The 18,870-nt window shown below is 42.3% G+C and overlaps 1 protein-coding gene across 1 annotated transcript; it reads left to right on the plus strand.

The window, feature by feature from the left end:
• Window positions 1-17,789: 17,789 nt before the first annotated feature.
• LOC113352394 (mediator of RNA polymerase II transcription subunit 36a-like) lies at window positions 17,790-18,245 on the plus strand. The gene is made up of 2 exons (XM_026596218.1): window positions 17,790-17,922; window positions 17,983-18,245. Exons 1-2 carry the CDS (start codon window positions 17,790-17,792, stop codon window positions 18,243-18,245), a joined length of 396 nt encoding a protein of 131 aa, XP_026452003.1.
• Window positions 18,246-18,870: the final 625 nt, after the last annotated feature.

The following is an 18,870-nucleotide window of genomic DNA, read 5'->3' on the forward strand; positions in this document are numbered from 1 at the left end:
GTTGTCATACTTGAAGAAACGTTAGGGTGACGGAAGCGGCTCTGGTTCTGGTGATCGTAGGTGTATCGTGCAGAGATGGTGCGGTTTTGATCACGGAGTGTTGGAGCCATGGCGTTATTTCGAAGGTTGAGGATGACGCTTCTTTGGCTGGTTGTGGAGCGGAGAAGATGGCGCTGGAAGGATGCAAGTTGTTAGCGCTGGAAGGATGCAAGCTGCTGGCGCTGGAAAGATGCAAGCTGCTGGCGCTGGAAGGATGCAAGCTGCTGGCGCTGGAAAGATGCAAGTTGTTAGTGCTGGAAGGATGCAAGCTATTAGCGCTGGAAGGATGCAAGCTGCTGGCGCTGGAAGGATGCAAGCTGTTAGCGCTGGATCGGCTTGGAATGGACGCTGGCTTGGATTTGGTATGGCGCGGACTGTTGGCTTGGCACGGCGCTGGCTTGGTGTGGCGCGGATTGTTGGCTTGGCATAGCGCTGGCTTGGCGTGGTGCGGACTGTTGGGCACCGTGAGTCTTGTTCTTGCGGGCCCAGTTGTCTCTTTCCATACATATCTAAAATAGGAAATACTTTCCTTATTCAAATTGCAAAAGTGTTATGCCTATAAAAGGGGTTGGCTCTCCTCTTCTTCTTTTTTTTGAAAGGCAAACAAAGCGCCTAGTTTATGGTTTTATTTGAATTGATAGATAACTGTTATCTATGAGTGTTTTGGATTATACTTTTGGAATGAATTGTTTTAGAATAATGTTGTCTTGGTTACGATTGCAAGTGATGCAAACATCCCAGGAAAACCATGGAACCGTGAGCGTTGCGTGTCGGTAGAGAGCATGGGATGAAACATAACATGGCTATCGGTTTTATCATTCCCGTGAAAACTTGAAGTAGTAAACCATGTATTTTGTCTAGGAAAAACTTACTCGGTTTTTTTCGGATCTCTTGACGAAAATGAATCTTCCGGGTGTAAGTCCGAGTTTTATGGGAAGCACCGCCGTGATTGTGGAAAGTCCCCAATCGTCCCTGAGTCACCTGATAACTGAGTCGTCGATCCCTGGGCGGATCGTTTGATCCTACCATCTTGGAAGTCCCCAGTCACCTCTTGTCGTGTTATGACTGGTAACTGAGTCGTCGATCCCCAGGCGGATCTTTTGCTTCTACCATCTTCGAAGTCCCCAGTCACCTCTTGTCGTGTTATGACTGGTAACTGAGTCGCCTGGTAACTGAGTCGCCGATCCCTGAGCGGATCATTTTATTTCTACCACCATGATGTCTGGGTTGAAGTATGAGATTGGGAGTTGGAAACCGATATTGTAACCGAGAGATTTTCTCCCACTGTGGTCGCTAATTGTTTGAGGGTGCAAATAGTTTCTGCTGGTTTCGGTAATTTCGTGTGTTGTGGGTGAGAAACGAGTCTTAACCCTAAAAAATGTACTGCAAAGGAGTATTTTAGATTAAAGACATCAATTTGTACAAATCCACCCTAAACCAAGAAATGGCCATTCCAGACTTGCTTCGGTCACAAAGTGAAGGAGAAGGGTTGGTTTTGGGGAGGGAAAAGAAGAGAGTGTTGAGACCAGAGTAGTTGATTCTGGAAGAGTAGTTGTTTGACTTGTATCAGAAAGTGAAATCTAACAGATGGGAAAGCTAACAAGTGATTTCTGAGTGTTGTATGCTCGTGGCCGAAACTTGTCCTTTGGTGGAAATATATGAGACCTATTTATACAAGTCACAATGAAACGTACCCTGGTCTCGTAAGAATTGGAAACGGTTTGAGTAAATGGAAGGAAACGGTAGTGGGTAACGCCTGGAATTGATGTTCTATAATGAAGGAAACGTTTCACCATTACTCCTTCTATTTACTAACCGCCTCATTTTTATGACACTTTCTAGTATCGGGCGTAATGTACGCCGCACGATGTAAACCACCAAACCAATACCCTAATGAGAATCCCCCAGTTTGTGACATGTGTTAATGTCTAGAGTGTTTTCGTGGAAAACATGTAGCATGTTTCTGTTGTTTGGCAAGTTGATCTTGGGAGACTTGTCGGCTCGGTGGTGACCCTCGACAGTCGAGATTTTGCATCTTGAGAGGAAGGGTAGCCGTTGATTATTGCAACCCTTCGTTTGGTAGCCATCGGTATGACAGCATGGCCGACATGGCTTTGACATGTTTAGGCGTGGCCAAGCTAGGATTTTGGCATAGTTTAGGCGCGACCAAGAACTAGGGTTTTTGCATAGTTTGTTAGGGCTTGGCATTGGGCCAAAGGTTGCCACGCGTTAGCTGGTGACCTTGGACGGCTAAGATCTGCATCTTAGATAGATTGGTGGCCGTTGATTGTTGCAACCCTTCGTTTTGGCAGCCAACGACGTGAAGGGAAGGCTGGCATGGTTTTGGCACAGCGGTGCGGCTGGCATGGTTGGCATGCCTTGGCGTGGAGATGTGGCTGGAACTACATGCATTGGCACATGTGGCATGGTTGGCATGCCTTGGCACGGAGATGTGGCTGGCACGACATGCCATTGGCACATGCGGCATGGTTAGCATGCCTTGTCACGGAGATGTGGCACGGCATGCCATTGGCACATGCAGCATGGTTGGCATGCCTTGGCGCGGAGATGTGGCAAGGCATGCCATTGGCACGTGTGGCATGGTTGGCATGCCTTGGCGCGGAGATGTGGCACGGCATGCCATTGGCACATGCGGCATGGTTGGCATGCCTTGGCGCGGAGATGTGGCACGGCATGGCATTGGCACATGCGTCATGGTTAGCATGCCTTGGCGCGGAGATGTGGCTGGCATGGCATGCCATTGGAACATGTGGCATGGTTAGCATGCCTTGGCGCGGAGATGTGGCACGGCATGCCACCGGCACATGCGGCATGGTTGGCATGGCTTGGAGCGGAAAGGTTACACGGCATGCCATTGGAACATGTGGTGTGACTGGCATGGTTGGCATGCCTTGGGTGTCGAAATTGGACGGTTGAGATCTGCATCTCATATGGGAGGGTAGACATTTGTTGCAACCCTCCGTTTTGGCATCCAGCGACATGTGGTAGGGTCGACATGGCTTTGGCATAGTTTAGGCGCGGCCAAAATTAGGACTTAGTTAAAACCGTGATGTTTGACCTTGGGCCGGAAGTTGCCATGCGTTAGGTGGCAAACTTGGACGGTTGAGATCTGCATCTGAGATGGAAGGGTAGCCGTTGATTATTGCAACCCTTCGTTTTGGCAGCCAACGTTGTGCATGGCTTTGGCATGTGTTAAGCGCAGCCAAAATTAGGGTTTAGTACAAACCATGATATTTGGCCTTAGGCTGGAAGTTTCCATGCGTTAGGTGGCAAACTTGGACGGTTAAGATCTGTATCTCAATTGGAAGGGTAGTCGTTGATTATTGCAACCCTTTGTTTTGGTATCCAGCGTTGTGCATGGCTTTGGCATGTGTCAGGCGCGGCCAAAATTAGGGTTTGCATGAACCGTGATGTTTGGCTTTGGGCCACAAGTTTCCATGCGTTAGGTGGCGAACTTGTGTGGCTGAGATTTGCATCTCAGAAGGAAGGGCAGCCGTTGATTATTGCAACCCTTCATTTTGACAGCCAGCGTCGTGCATGGCATGTTGGGACGGCTTGCATGGTCGGCATGCCTCGGCATGGAGATGCGGCTGGCACGGCATGCCATTGGCAGATGTGCACGGTGTGCATGCCTTGGCATGGAAAGGTTGCACGGCATGCCATTGGCACATGTGGTGCGGCTGGCATGGTTGGCATGCCTTGGCGCTGAGATGTGGCTGGCACGGCATGCCATTGACACATGTGGTGCGGCTAGCATGGTTGGCATTCCTTGGCGCAGAGACGTGGCTGGCATGGTATGTCATTGGCACGGTGGTGCGGCTGACATGGTTGGCATTCCTTAGCGCGGAGACGTGGCTGGCATGGTATGCCATTGGAACGGTGGTGCGGCTGGAATGGTTGGCATGCCTTGGCGCGGAGACGTGGCTGGCATGGTTTTCCATTGGCACGGTGGTGCGTCTGGCATGGTTGGCATGCCTTGGCAAGGAGATGTGGCTGGCATGTTTGCCATTGGCACGGTGGTGTGGATGGCATGGTTGGCATGCCTTGGCGCGGAGACGTGGCTGGCATGGTTGACATGCCTTGGCGCGGAGACGTGGCTGGCATGGTTTGCCATTGGCACCGTGGTGCAGATGGCATGGTTGGCGTGCCTTGGCGCGAAGATGTGGCTGGCATGGTTTTCCATTGGCACGATGGTGTGGCTGGCATGGTTGGCATGCCTTGGCGCGGGGACGTGGCTGGCATGGTTTTCCATTGGCACGGTGGTGCGGCTGGCATGGTTGGCATGCCTTGGCGCGGAGAGTGGCTGGCATGGTTTTTCATTGGCACGGTGGTGCGGATGGCATGGTTGGCATGCCTTGGCGCGGGGACGTGGCTGGCATGGTTTTCCATTGGCACGGTGGTGTGAGAATTAGGGTTTGGTATGTACGAAGATGATGTCCGTCAATACTAAGGGTTCTGTCGTGGATTATGACACACGTATATAAAAAAAGGTAACCTGGTAGTTCTCACACAGACATATTAAAGGGTTCAATAAATGCGCTTGGAGGAGACATTATTATTCAAGTTCCGTGACGTCACTGTCTGACTAGGGTTTTAATATTTTAACCCTAAGCTAAAAACCACCATCAACACCTGGCCATGCCCAATGTGCCATTGGTGCATGCTTATATCAAACGCCTTGATAGTAAGTATGATTGCAACTTGCCTCATCAAATTTGGCCATAATCATATTTTGCATCGCATCACCGAGCCAGATTATATGAGATGCCAATATGTCGCAATCGTCTCGCAATTAGATGATATGAGCAACAAAGTGCTGGACTGGAAATGCTGCAACTCATTGCGGCTTCTTACGTACCATTCCATATTCTAAAGAGATCTAACATTTCCGTAGTTCATCCAAGAAGGAACAAGCAACTTAAGCCAACTTGTGATGCAAGGCCGTGGCCAAGCAATAGAACTAGTCTATATAGGTTATTCCATCGAAATTTATCAAGGTGATGCATATTTAGTCCGCAATATGGCATAGTGATGCCTAAGCATCATATGCCATATTGGAAAGGCCACACATTTATGAATGATACCTATCATTTATGCTCTTACGGCTAAGATATGAAGCTTACTTGGGCATAGTCCGCATATGCACCTTTAACCAACTACCCCTCCCTATATATATCTCAAGACAATTTATACAACTCAAACCAGGGGACCAGTTTGACACTCACCAAGTCCAACTTTCAGCTGCTTGCTTCACCATGGCCGTTGTCATGTACTTATAAATAACCGACTATTGTGGTTGTGTTTTTGTTCTGGTCCATATGTTAATTTCAATATTTACATCCACGATGGTTGTACATTACCTAGGCCAGCCTGCTTTGGCCTGATACATCATTGTGATGCGATATTTTTCATATGATAATGACCTGTGTAATGTGTTATGGTATCGCTACTTTGCTTAACACCATCCTCATAACTGACCTAATGCACCATTTTTATGCGATATTTGGCATTGGAAGATATAATTTATGTAATGCACCATTGTAGAGCGATATTGACTCTAGGCTACCGTAGCTTACAACTTGCATCCTCTTGGTGCCATATTGACCCTTAGACAATATACCCAACATAATGCGCCATTTTGGTGCGACATTGTCCTTTGGCCAATATGACCCTTAACGCACAACATAAGCTTGAAATGAAGCTCAACCGCAGGCCATGGCGCATGCGCCATGCTAAAAACACGGGGAGTTACATCATTCATCCCTTTAAAGAATTTCGTCCCCGAAATTCAAAACAAATAATATTGTAGACAAACTCTTCGGTTTGGATTCCCGAGCATAATGTCCCATACCACAATGATCAAAAATTACACAAGGTTTCTTCATTTTGTCATGGAATATCATTTAAGACCTTCTGAGCAAACATCCCATGCCGCGTACTCAAGAATCCTAAAAGAGTCCATAATGTTACCGAAAATATCGATTTGGACAGTTGCCAAAAGGATATCTCAACAAGGTATCCTAAGCGAGCATATTATACTACATGCTCAGGAATCCCTAAGGTTGGTGCCAATAAATTGTCACAATTATGACGCGAAAGGCTACTTCCTTTCTGTAGTACTCTGTGGAACAGGATCCAGTTACCTACCCTCCCATACGGTCCTCTGGGTTTTCACTCGTAAGTAGGGTGCTAGCCGGCATGAAAACGTACACCGCTGACCAGTTACCGACTTGTGAGGATGATCAGTCCCATTGTATGCCTACCGTTCTGAGCTGTCTTTCGGGATGTCATTTGTAAGTGGATCGCCAGTTAGGCTTGGAAAACTCACGGTACCTAAACAAACTCAACTTGATTTACAAAGTAATTGGCATAGCAGTTACAAATTCTTTCCCGCGCAAAGTCGACATACTCTCCAACTTTATGTTTTCCTTTCAAGGAAAATATCCGTTGACAAGCCATTCCCGCACAGTCCCTAGAGTTTTCTCAGAACTTGCTTTGATACCAACTGTGACAAACCGAAAAATTATGCCTAGAGCACCGGGAGGGCAAGCTATAACTCTCCAATGTGCCACTTTGATACTACTGACAGAGCCTTAAAACTTCTCTTTTCGCCAGGAAAATACACTTTTATTTTCCCTAACAAGCATGTTTATGTTGCCTTTTTGACCTATCTTCCATACAGTTCCAACCTACAACAAAACAAGGGTATAAAGCCACAAAGGCTAATGCCAATGCGTATTTATATGCAATTATGGCTTTCGAGTATTGTCGAGGCTAACTAAATGCCTTATACTTGCACATAGGCTATTAGATGCCTAATTCCATCTTCCCTACTTAGCTAAGGCATTGAAGAAAGCATGGACTTGTCTTTCTCGTTCCCAGGGTACATTAATCAGGCTCATGTTGTACTTTCGTTAGGTTTATGCAAGCTCCGCTAACTTGTATTTTGATATTACTTTCCCTGCCATGCCCAACGCGTCATTGGTGCATGCTCATGTAAAACGCCTTGATAGTAAGTATGATCATTCAAGGATTGGATTGAAACTTGCCTCATCAAGTATGTCCATAATCATCTCTTGCATCGCATCACCGAGCCAGATGATATGGGAGGCCAATATGTCGCAATCATCCTGCAATTAAATGATATAAGCGACAAAGTGCTGGACCGGAAATGTTGTAACTCATTTCGGCTGCCTACGTACCCTTCCCTACTCTAAAGGGATCAAGCATTAACCGTAGTTTATCCACAAAGGGACAAACAACTTAAGATAACTTGTGTTGCAAGTCCGTGGCTAAGAAATAGGCCTAGTCCGTATATGCTATTTCTCCGAAATGTATTAAGGTGATAGATATTTAGTCCGCGGCATGGCATAGTGACGCCTAAGCATCATATGTATATTTTTACAACTACCACTCCCTGTATATTTCTTAAGGCAATATCTACAACTCAAACCGGGAGACCATTTTGTCACTCACCAAGACCAACTTTCGCCTGCTTGCTTCATTATTCGTGGTCGTTGTCATGTACTTCTGAATAACCGGTTATCGTAGTTATGTTTTTGTTATGTTCCATTGGTCAATTCCAATATTTTCAACCATGATGGTTGTACATTACCTCGGCCAACCTGCTCTGGCCTGATGCATCATTGCGATGCGATATTGTCCATAACCCAATGACCCGCGTAATGTGTTATGGTAGTGCTACTTTTCTCAAGTCCATCCTCCTGTTGATGATATTGTCCATAACACAATGAAAATCCCTGACCGGGTATCAGGATTAGGAAATTTGTGATGAATAGGTTTGTATTCCGCAAGAGAATAAATAAAGCGTATTCAATTAACGGACCCAGTCGTCATATAACTATTTTAAAAGTGCACATGCATGCCAAATTTCAAGGATTTCCCCAGCGTAAACCTTGTTATTTCATGTGTGTCAGTATATGCACTTTTTTATGCCATATACATGGCATTATTCATATTCAGGATAGAATTTCACGCCATTCTTGAATTAACATTTTACTGAGGGTATCATATTTGATGCCTGGTCATATCAGTATCATCTCAAGTCGCAAACTCCCACGGTCGGGTTCCTTGAACATGCTATAGCGGCACCATCGTATTCAAATTCATACTGGAATAACATTAAAACCTCAAATCTAGGCCTGACATATTAGCCAAGACTCAAACCTTAGATAGCTATATGATGATCACATCATAAACATCGCGTCATATTGGCCAGGCACGACCAAGCCCATGGCATACACCGCGTATCTCATGAAGCACCTCAGCCAGTTATGGCTAAGGCCATGGTATAACCATTATAGCTTACAGCCCGTTGGCTAAGAAAAATGGGTTAATGGCTCGGAAGAAATCATCTCAAAAAAATCAGCTAAGTCCACAACACAATATGGCCTGGGGAATATCCTTCATTGTGCCACATCATACGTCGTGGCACCATGCCAAGCGTTATTCACGGCCTTGGCAGCTTAGGCCAAGTCCATGGCACGTAGCCGTGCGATATTCACGGCCTTTGCAGCTTAGGCCAAGGCCATAGCACGTGGTCGTGCGTTATTCTCGGCCTTGGCAGCTCAGGCCAAGGCCATGGCACGTATCCGTGTGTCATTCTAGGCCTTGGAAGCTTGGGCCAAGGCCATAACACGTAGACGTGAGTCATTCTAGGCCTTGGAATCTTGGGCCAAGGCCATGGCATGTAGCCATGCGATATTTACGATCTTGGACGCTTAGGCCATGGCACCTGGTTGTGCGTCATTCTCGGTCTTGGCAGCCAGGTCCAAGGCCGTGTCACCTATCTTTGCGCCATTCTCCGCCTTGGAAGTCAAGGTCAAGGACGTGGCACCTAGTTGTGCACCATTCTCGGCCTTGGAATCCAGGGCCAAGGCCGTAACACCTAGTTGTGCGCCATTCTCGGCCTTAGTAGCTTGGGCCAAGGCCGTAACACCTTGCCGCGCGTCATTATCGGCCTTCGCAGCTTAGGACAAGGCCATGTAACCTAGACGCGCGTTGTTACCGTCCTTGGAATCTTAGGACAAGGCCTGGCATCATGCCATGCGCCATTCTCAGCCATCGCAACTTGGGCCAAGACTATGGCACTATACATCGCGCTATTCTAGGCCATCATAGCTGAGGCCAAGGTCATGGAAATGCTCTATGCACTATTTTAGGCCATGCCAGCTTATGCCACAACAAGGCACGATTGCGCCTTAATCCCGCGGATGGTTTTGGCTAAATTGTTTAAACACACGTCCGTAAGACATACGACATATCAATGACTACGATTTATCCTAAATAAGATGAGAAATATGATTCATCAAAAACACCTAAGAAATATCAAAATACATCACATGGAGAGGTTCTTCATGGGGTATTGGTCTGGTGGTCTACGGCAACATGCGGCGTGGTAACACCCCATGTGAAAAGTTAGAGTAGTGGTGACAGTTGCAAACGGTTGGAGAGAGCACGGATTCGTGAGACATGAGTTTCCAGAAACTTCCCTAGTTTATCTCACATGATCCCATATTATCCATCTCTCCACAACCTCACTACCTTCACTACTCACGAGATTGGCATTGCGTATTCTAAACTAATATAAATAGGTCACTTAGCCTATTCAGAAAACAGAACAAGCTTTCATACCTGAAAGCTTTGTGTTCTTCATAGTTTTCAATACCCAACACACACAATTCAATACCATTGCATATTTCTCAAACTTTTTTGCTGCCCTCCCCTAAGATCAACCCGTCTTCCTCTCTGTCATGACCGAAGCAGGACGAAATAGCTGTTATCGTGGTTTAGGCTTGTCCTGTTCGATTTTGATTTTGGAACCTAAATAGAAAGTACCACAGTTGTGCATTTGTTTTACCTGGAAGTAATTTTAGGTTCTAACACCTCCTAACTGTCCTAATGCACCATTTGATGAAATTTTCCATGGACCAATATAATTTCCATAATGCGCTGATATAGCGCGATATTGGCTCTAAGCTAACGTAGCTTACAACTTGCATCTTCTTGGTGCCATATTGACCCTTGGAAAATATACCCAACATTATGTGCCATTTGGTGCAATATTGACCTTTGGCCAACTCTTAACACACAACGTAAACTTGAAATGAAGCTTCATCTCAGAACAAGGCGAATGCGCCACGCTAAAAACACGTGGTGTTACATCATAAGTGAGTAATTATAATGCATAAATCGTTATTCCAGTGAAGTGTTAAATAGGATACTCCTACTAATCGAATACCAAAAAATTAAGCCGATCGTGCAAAAATACAGTGTGACATCAATTACATCTACATATTCCGATCAGATAAATAAAACCCCGATCAGAATTAACTGATTAACGGGAGGAAAAACTATACAAAGATTCAAATCAATTAACACCCTAAACACCAAGTCAAATAACATATCTTAATCATATTGTTTTTCGCACAAGATATTGGTTTTGAAAGATAATATTTTAGTTACCTTCCCAACCAAAAAGAGACTCATGGAGTAAAAAAAAAAAGAGAAAGGATTGGGAGAATGCAAACTTGAGAATATCAGGTAGACAACGAGAAAGAAAGTGGAGAACCAAAATGAATATATCCGCCACACGCCCGACCCAAATCGTCCTAATAATGAGTCGACTTAAAACCGACCCGTTGTAAGAAAGGTAGTGTGCCGCGATGATTTCCATCATCCGCCATCAATGGGTAGGGTGGCGGGTGAAGCTAAATCTGGCCCATCTGACCTATTATGCACACCGAACCTCTATTATCACTTAAGAAATTGTAGAAACTCTTATTAGTAAAGGTGCGTTTCTTGTTGAGGATCCACAAAATCTTGACTTCGCCCGTTTTATTAGAATTTTGGTGACGTGGCGTATGGTGACATGACACCTATTATTGACCTGTCATGATAGTGTTTGACCAGGACTGATGACATGGCAGTAATGACATTTCTCCTACGGTTGATGTGGTATGATGATGACTCGATGAATTGTTGACATGGGTTGATGAATGGATAGGTACTACTGATGTGGCACGCACTTTGTGGTCTTCTGACGTGCACGTGGTTCTGACATGTACGTTGTGTAGTCAATGCGTGAGATATACTGGATCACCGGTGTACGAGAGGCTGGATTGAGATGCTTTCTTGAGCTTTTTGCGACGCTTTCTGCAACACGTATGTTACAGTTTGTCTGAATTTCGCCACGCTTCCTTATAGACCCTTTTTTTTTCTGTTGAACTTTGCATGGACTCTTGTGTATGGTTTTAACCGCACTTTTCTCATTGGAAAAACACGATTGTTTTACACGGATCCCTTTAGTTAGCGCCAACATTTGTACCCAAAAAAAATGTTGGCACAAAACACGATTAGTTTGATGATGACAATGTAAAACAGGGTTATCAGACGAATTAAAGGTAAATAAAAGAGACAAAAATTTAACGTGATTCGGCAAGTTATGCCTACATTCACGGACGAATACCCTTAAAAAGAGAAGTTTGTTGATGCTAATATTGTAATGGTTTTTCTCCGGGTTAGAAATCATAGATAGAAATTGTTTCCCTTCTTAAGGTTTAGACCTATATTTTTAAATAGACTCCAATTATGAGATAAACTCTAATAAACTTTATATCCAAGTAATTCTTCTTGAACCTCTTTTTATGGTTAACCTTTTTTTTATGGTTAACGAAATGAACACGGGCTAGATGGAATTGACTAGCGGGCTTTTGGCTATTTTATAATTAATATAAGAATTCACTATGGAAGGTATCTCTGTTTTCCCGGGTGATACATTTGATCCCAAACTTTATTTCATGTTTTTCTTCTTCTCGGCAAGAGAGAGGCTGCCAAAATTAGTAATATTTTCAAAAGAAATTTAGGATATGCGCCTAGTCTGATCGCTTCTCGTGCACTTCACGCACACCGTATCTGATGATTTCATTATTTGGACATGTTTTTATTTGTTGCATGAATCAAGAAAAAACTTGACCATAGAACACAATGACACGACCCTAGTTCAGATGCCCCACAATCCGGGGCAATCAACATTAATTACACAATCTCAAATCTGAATCCTAGTTAGCAATTCGGCATATTATTCGTGAATGATTTGCGAATTTTTCCGTATCGGTCGTTTTCGAATGATACGCCCGAACTATCATAACTCGGAACCAGATACGCGTGTTTTGTGTCCTTGGCGAATAATTCGTGAATTTTACGAATTCTCGAATCATTCGTCCAAAGCCCATATCTACTCTACAACGTGAAGGATGGGATTCGAACTTCGTTCTCTTGCTTCCAATACTACACCTCAAACCACTTCACTAGGTGTGTGTTGGTGTCAATTCTAAATATATTACGTATATACTCTTTTAAATCCCAAATGATACTCCCCCACACCAGAAATATATTTATTTATTAATTAATACATACCGAATTTTCAATATTGAACACAAATTAGTAAAACGAATTATACACGTACGTATGGCGTTCCGAATTACTCCCGACTCGCGAACCGTTGATCGGATTTTAGATCGAATTTAATTTTTATAAATCCGAATAATACTCGTACGATTGTTGTTCCGAACGTATGCCAAACTCCGAATTGCTAACTAGGATCGGAGCCACTTCCCGTGCTTGTACAACATTTTTTTTTGCTACTGCTTTTAGATTTTTGTACGCCCCTTTTCACGTGCAAGATTGGTTTGGTTTGGCTGTTTGAGGAGATCAGCTAGTGTCATCCATCTTTTGTCAACCAACAAAATCATGTTCCTCCTGACTCTCGGATGCTAACGAAAGGAAATGTCTGTTCTATCCCTGATGTTTAATGCTCGTCTTAAAGCTTTGGCCACCAGGCGTTCCAATGAAATGCAGAAACTTCCAGTGATGCCATAACTTTAGGCCACGAAGAAACATCCTTCTGATGTTCAATCAAAAGAAATGCAAGGACTAATGCATGCCACACAAGTCGACAACCATTTTGGATTTGTTTACTTTACAAGGTGTTATTAGAAAAGCTCAATGGCGTAATAACCTTTATGGCCGAAAGATTAATATAGTGAGAGACACAATACTTAATTAATTTATGCTTCGAGATTCAAGAACTCATTTCTTTCTTTTTTGGGCAAGTAAGCTTACGGTCTTTAAGTCTCAGAACCTAATCCATACAGTTGCAAGCTTTCTCATGTTCACATGCTTTGCTCGTCTGCAAGTTTCTTAACGAAGATGATTTATTAGTTTAATCGACTAGGAGCATTAAAAATACTAAATGAGCTACTTCGTGTCTCATTTTTACACAAATCTAAGATGGGCACAACTATTCTCTCCATGACTGATAACTTCAAACTTGGACGTACTGCTTCTTGTATTAAAATAGATAACTCAAAAGCCTTACCTAAAAGTTTTATTAGTTTTGGTGTTCATCTATCTGCTGGCCAAAAGCTTGAGAGCCTATAATTGGAAAAGCGGATCTTCCTTGTTAATATTCAAAGAAAGAAATTGTGCAAAGTGATGCTTAATCCGGGAGGACGACATTTTTTTATTTTAATCAATTTGATTAAGATGAGAATCACTACTAAACCAATCTTGGCAGTGTTAATCACTTACAAAATTCTAATTAATTGTTTTTTAAGCATTCGTTCAACATAATAGGAGACAACCACTTTAAAGGCTAAACGTATAATGACAGTGTTACTAGTTTAAGCAAATGAAAAACGACCGATTAACGGTATTCTCAATTATACATAATATTTTTTAAAGAATCCTATTATTGGGGTTGTAGGGGGCTTAAAATACTAATTGCAACCAAAATATGGATATGAGGAGACATAAACTATGTAAAAGTTCAAAAATACCCTCAATTATTTTAATTTATTATCCTTCTATCCTTCCATTAACTAATTAATCTAATAAAAAAAAACTGAAATCATTAAGTAATTAAAAAATTAAAAAATCAAAAATCATAAAAAAAAAACGGAAACCATTCGTTCCATTTTCTTTGTTTGAGACGAGTAATCGTCGATTAAAAAAAAATTGTCGTCGGTTAAATTCATTGTATAAAACCATGAAGCCGGAGGAAATGCTAGGTCAATCATCGTCGAATCTACCTCCTCCTGACAACTCCATCAACTGAAGAGGAAACTGAAGATCAGGAAGAAGTGAATGAAGAAGATGAACCAGCCGCCGAGACTCCTGATATGACTGCAATAAGGTATGAATTGAAAAACCCACTCTTTATTTAAGTGTTTTATTCAGTTGGTTTCGAAAAATTTAGGTCTGAAAAAACAGTTTCTGAAACTGTTTACGGCTGGGAGTTCTTGTTTTCCCAGCCGTAAATGAGTCTCACGGTTGGGATCTCTAAGAATAGACAACCGTAAATATGTCTTACAATTGGGATCTATAAGAACTCCCAGCTGTAAAATAGCCGATACGTATGAGATTTCATAAATCCTACACGCAACAAGTTTTTTACGGCTAGGTTATTCCTAGCCGTATATTCTTCTGTATTCGAAAAACAATTTCAGTGGTAGTGTTTACGTCTAGGTTTTTCCTATCCGTAATTTTGTTTCTGAACCGTAAGTTTTATTTCCTAGCCGTTTTTGTGTAACAGATAGGTTTTTCCTAGCCGTATCTGTTACTGTGTTGAAAATCAAACCATTTATATCTTTCACGTATAGGTTTTCCTATCCGTAATTTGAGTAACCAAGCCGAAAATTGTGTTTCCTAGCCGTTATTAGTTTTACATATCCCATCCGTAAACTTTTTTTGCGTCTGGGACTGTCAATTTTTCCTAGCCGTGTTTATTGTAACGGCTTGGTTATGTCTACATTTTTCAACCGTTTTTACTTATTTGCTTTTGTTGTTTGGTCTTGTTTGTCTTTGAACAGAAAATAGGAAGAAAATATCACAATAAGTAACACCTTGTAGTGACCCGATTCCGCAACCTCGTCACACAAAACCATTGGGTGCAAACGTAACAAGTGGAGTTGTGACTGGTGGAGGAAATGTAGTGGAGCTGGAACTGTTGTAGGTAGTGAAGTTGTAGTTTCCACAGGTGGAGGAAGTGAAGGTGGACTTGATGTTACCGGAGGAAGTGAAGTTGTAGTTGGTGGAGGAAGCGAAGTTGGAGTTGGTGGAGGAAGTGAAGGTGAACTTGCTATTGCTGGAGGAACTGAAGTTGGAGTTGGTGGAGGAAGTAAAGGTGGACTTGCTGTTACTGGAGGAACTGAAGTTGGAGTTGGCATTTCTAGAAGAAATGAAGAAGACCTAAATGAATAAGAAGAAGAAGAAGAAGAAGAAGAAGAAAAAAACTTGGCGAAACAAGTGGTGCTGCTGTTGATAAAGGTAAATCTGTAGTTGAGGAGGACAAGAGGTCAAAGAATAAGTATCCACCAAAAGAAACGGCAAGACAAATCATTGATGCTATGGTGTTTTTACCTCCCAAGAAGAATGGGAGACCTTGGGGTGAGCCAAAAATTTGGATGCTTTGACAATTGATGATGTGGTGTTTTATCCATATGTGAAATTTGATGAGGATACAGAAGATGAAGTTGGTGATAGAGTATTTTCTGATGTGGCGACCTATGTGGGATGATAAACACATTTATGTGTCTAATATATCTCATTTGTATATATTATTAGTGCTCGATTTTGTACTTATTATGGTCTTTTATGCTTTTGTAGGTGTTTTTGGATAAATAAGGCTTTGCGGAAAAATTGGCTAAAAATGTGGCCCTTGGATTGCCGTTGATAGTGTACCGGAAATACCCCGGAGGAACCCTGAAAAAGTGCAGAAAACATCCCAGAAGAATTGCTAAAGGCACCCCTAATTTGGATAAGGGGCACCCCATTTCAGGGCATGTACTAAAGGGACACCGGAACTGGATAGGGGGAGGTCATCTTCAAAATTCAAAACAGAAATTGGCGGGAAGAATTGGCTACAGCGACAACAGTTTTGGAGTTGAATTCTTAGCGAGTTCTGAGGAGATTAAACGGGTGTATTTGGTACCTACGGACTCTAGAAGACATAACATGCCTAATGCAATCGTCTAGACCCATCGAATTGGGCTGGATAAGTCGGAATAATTGATCAAAGTCCCAACAGGATAAGGCTTCTCTGTTTAGGGTTTGGGATTGGTCAGAGAGATTTATGGGATATTCTTGCGTGGATATATACCAATTCAGTTCATTCCAAGTCAGAGAATAGTTTGGATACGAGAGAATAGCCAACAGAACCACGTGAATCAACAGGAAAGTGATTTTTCTCCAAACTGCCCGAGAAGAATAATGAGATTATTCTCGGATTTGATCGAGTTTCTATGGAGTTGGATAGCTATAAATAGCTGTGTTTTCATCATAGAAGGGTTAGAAAACCTTAGGAGAGAGTTTAGAGTCCAGGAGAGCCGAGGAGAAGCGATTACAGAGAAGACAGTGTTGCTGATGCTGCTGCCATTGAAGAGCTTCAAGAACACGAAGAACAGACTCACATAGTCAGTCGTTCTTTAGCAGTCTTAAATAACAATACCAGTGTCGTTCTTTTACAGCAGTAAAGGCTTATCGTTTACAGCAGTCTTCAATAGCACTTACCCCTTTATAACAGTGACGCTGTAACACTTCTACAGCGTTGCTAATTCCTGTTTCATCTTATATACATCAATAAAAACACCTATTTTAGCCATGAATTTATCTTGTGAGTGTGTTTTTGGGATGAGGAGATAAACCCAATCCCAGGGGTGATGGAGGAAGCCATTCTTCCAAAAGTTATGTGGTAAAATTCATTTAAATTTATTTATGCAATCCTTTTATGATCAATTGCACCGAATGAAAATTGAATACATGATTTTTATTAATTAATTGTGTTTTCTCTTGATGAAATATGCCTTGTTTATTGCTTTTGATATTTCATGCTTGCGATTAACAATGGATGTTTTGAAAATCTGATTTAGGCAATGATTAGAATCACAATTGTTTTTGATTTGAATTATAATGTCTAGAATTGCATGATAATAATTATTATTGAATCACATGAATTTTGGTGAATGGTGAAATCCTAAACCCTGGTCTTTCCATAATATTTACTTCACCTTTGAATTCAATTTTTTTTATCTTTATTTTTATTAAGTCTAAAAATTATTTCCTTCACAAGTCTGAAAAGAACCCAATTTTTACCACAACTACAACAACCATTTTGAAAAATCATCATGGGACCTTTGTTTCATTCAACTAGGTTCGTCATTTTAGATCCCCGTAGTACGCTCCGCCAAATTGGTATTGTCTAGAAAATAGTACTTGCAGAGTCTCGTTTTAAACTGAGCGTAGCCAACTCCTAATTTAAGGACAAAGATGTCAGATTGACCTATGAACCAGCACCGTCGATCGCTCATTGGAATGCTCGTTTCGCAGAAGTAAACCAAATGAGTAGAAGAGCGCTTGAAGCTTCTCATGGCAATTCCGAAGCGGATGCGAATTACATGAAATGGTATCAAGAGTGGTCTCATCCTTATGTGTAAAATTTGGATCTGGAAGCGAAGAGACACTTCAGGAAGGCAGAGTGTTCAAAATAGAGAACATCAACGAATCAAGAAAGTGATTGGGAGGAGATGGTGGTACGTATACTACTAATTATTTTTGTATATGTTGTGTTTTTTTAATTATCTATGAAAATTAATTCGGGTGTATTTGATATGAAAAAATAGGTTGAACGAGTTAATTGGGTGGTCAAGGACATGACCCATATGATTAATTCGGGTGAGAAGTTAACGGTCCCTGAACAAAGAATACTACGGAATCGAGTTAAAGGCATAATAATCCCTGATAAAGGAGGTTTGTATGGTTATGATGATGACCGATCAAGGAGAGGTAAGAGGGATAGGTCTCCTTCTTCTAGCGACGACTAGTACACTCCCTTCGGTGAGCAAGTTGAACCAAAGCAAGGAAAAGGTGGTCGAAGCGGTCGAGGTGGAGGTAAAAAGGGTGAAAAAGGTGGTCGAGGTGAAAAAGGTGGCCGTGCTGGAACAAGTGCTCGAGGTGGACGTGGTGGAGGCAAAAAGACTCCAATTCAAGGTGGCAGTGGAAGAGGTAAAACATCTAGAGTTGTAGAACAGGTTGTGGAACAGGAGAAACATGACGACGATTTGGATTCCTTTTTGCGCCCGGATTCGGAGGAGGAATCAAGTGAATGAATATGTACTCGCTTTTTAGTATTTTACTTCATGGAGACTTTGTCTATTTACTATTTTCGTTGTTTGGTTATGGATTGGATGAATGGACTTTTATAACTTTGCATGTATGAGTGAATGTTAGTCTTTCCATTTGTCTAATCTAAGAACAATGAGGAAAAAATCAACATTATTGAATTTTTTTGTGCATTTCCGGCTACGTCGATGCTTCACATAACCTAACCGTAAATGCATATAATTTTTGTCAAATAAACTTGCATATTTTTTCGGTTAGAAACTCCCGGCCGTTAGACAGAAAACAGTTAGGAAAAACATCCGTAATATGTTTACGGTTATGAATACCTAACTGTATATTACTCTGGTCACCCGAAAAAGAAAATGACTCCTGGTTACGGCTACATATCCAGGCCATGTATCTTTGTTACGGTTAGGAATCCAAACCGTAATTCCGACATAAATTTACAACTCTAGTTTACGGCTTGGTCGACCTTTCGAGTTCCTTGCCGTATTGTCACAACGGTTAGTAACTTCATCCGTAATTTGTTTACGGTTGGAAAATACCTTGTCGTATATTACTATGATAACCCAAAAAGAAAATGGCTCTTGGTTACGGCTATATATCCATGAC

Source organism: Papaver somniferum, chromosome 2 (assembly GCF_003573695.1).
Source record: "Papaver somniferum cultivar HN1 chromosome 2, ASM357369v1, whole genome shotgun sequence".
Taxonomy (NCBI): Eukaryota; Viridiplantae; Streptophyta; class Magnoliopsida; order Ranunculales; family Papaveraceae; genus Papaver; species Papaver somniferum.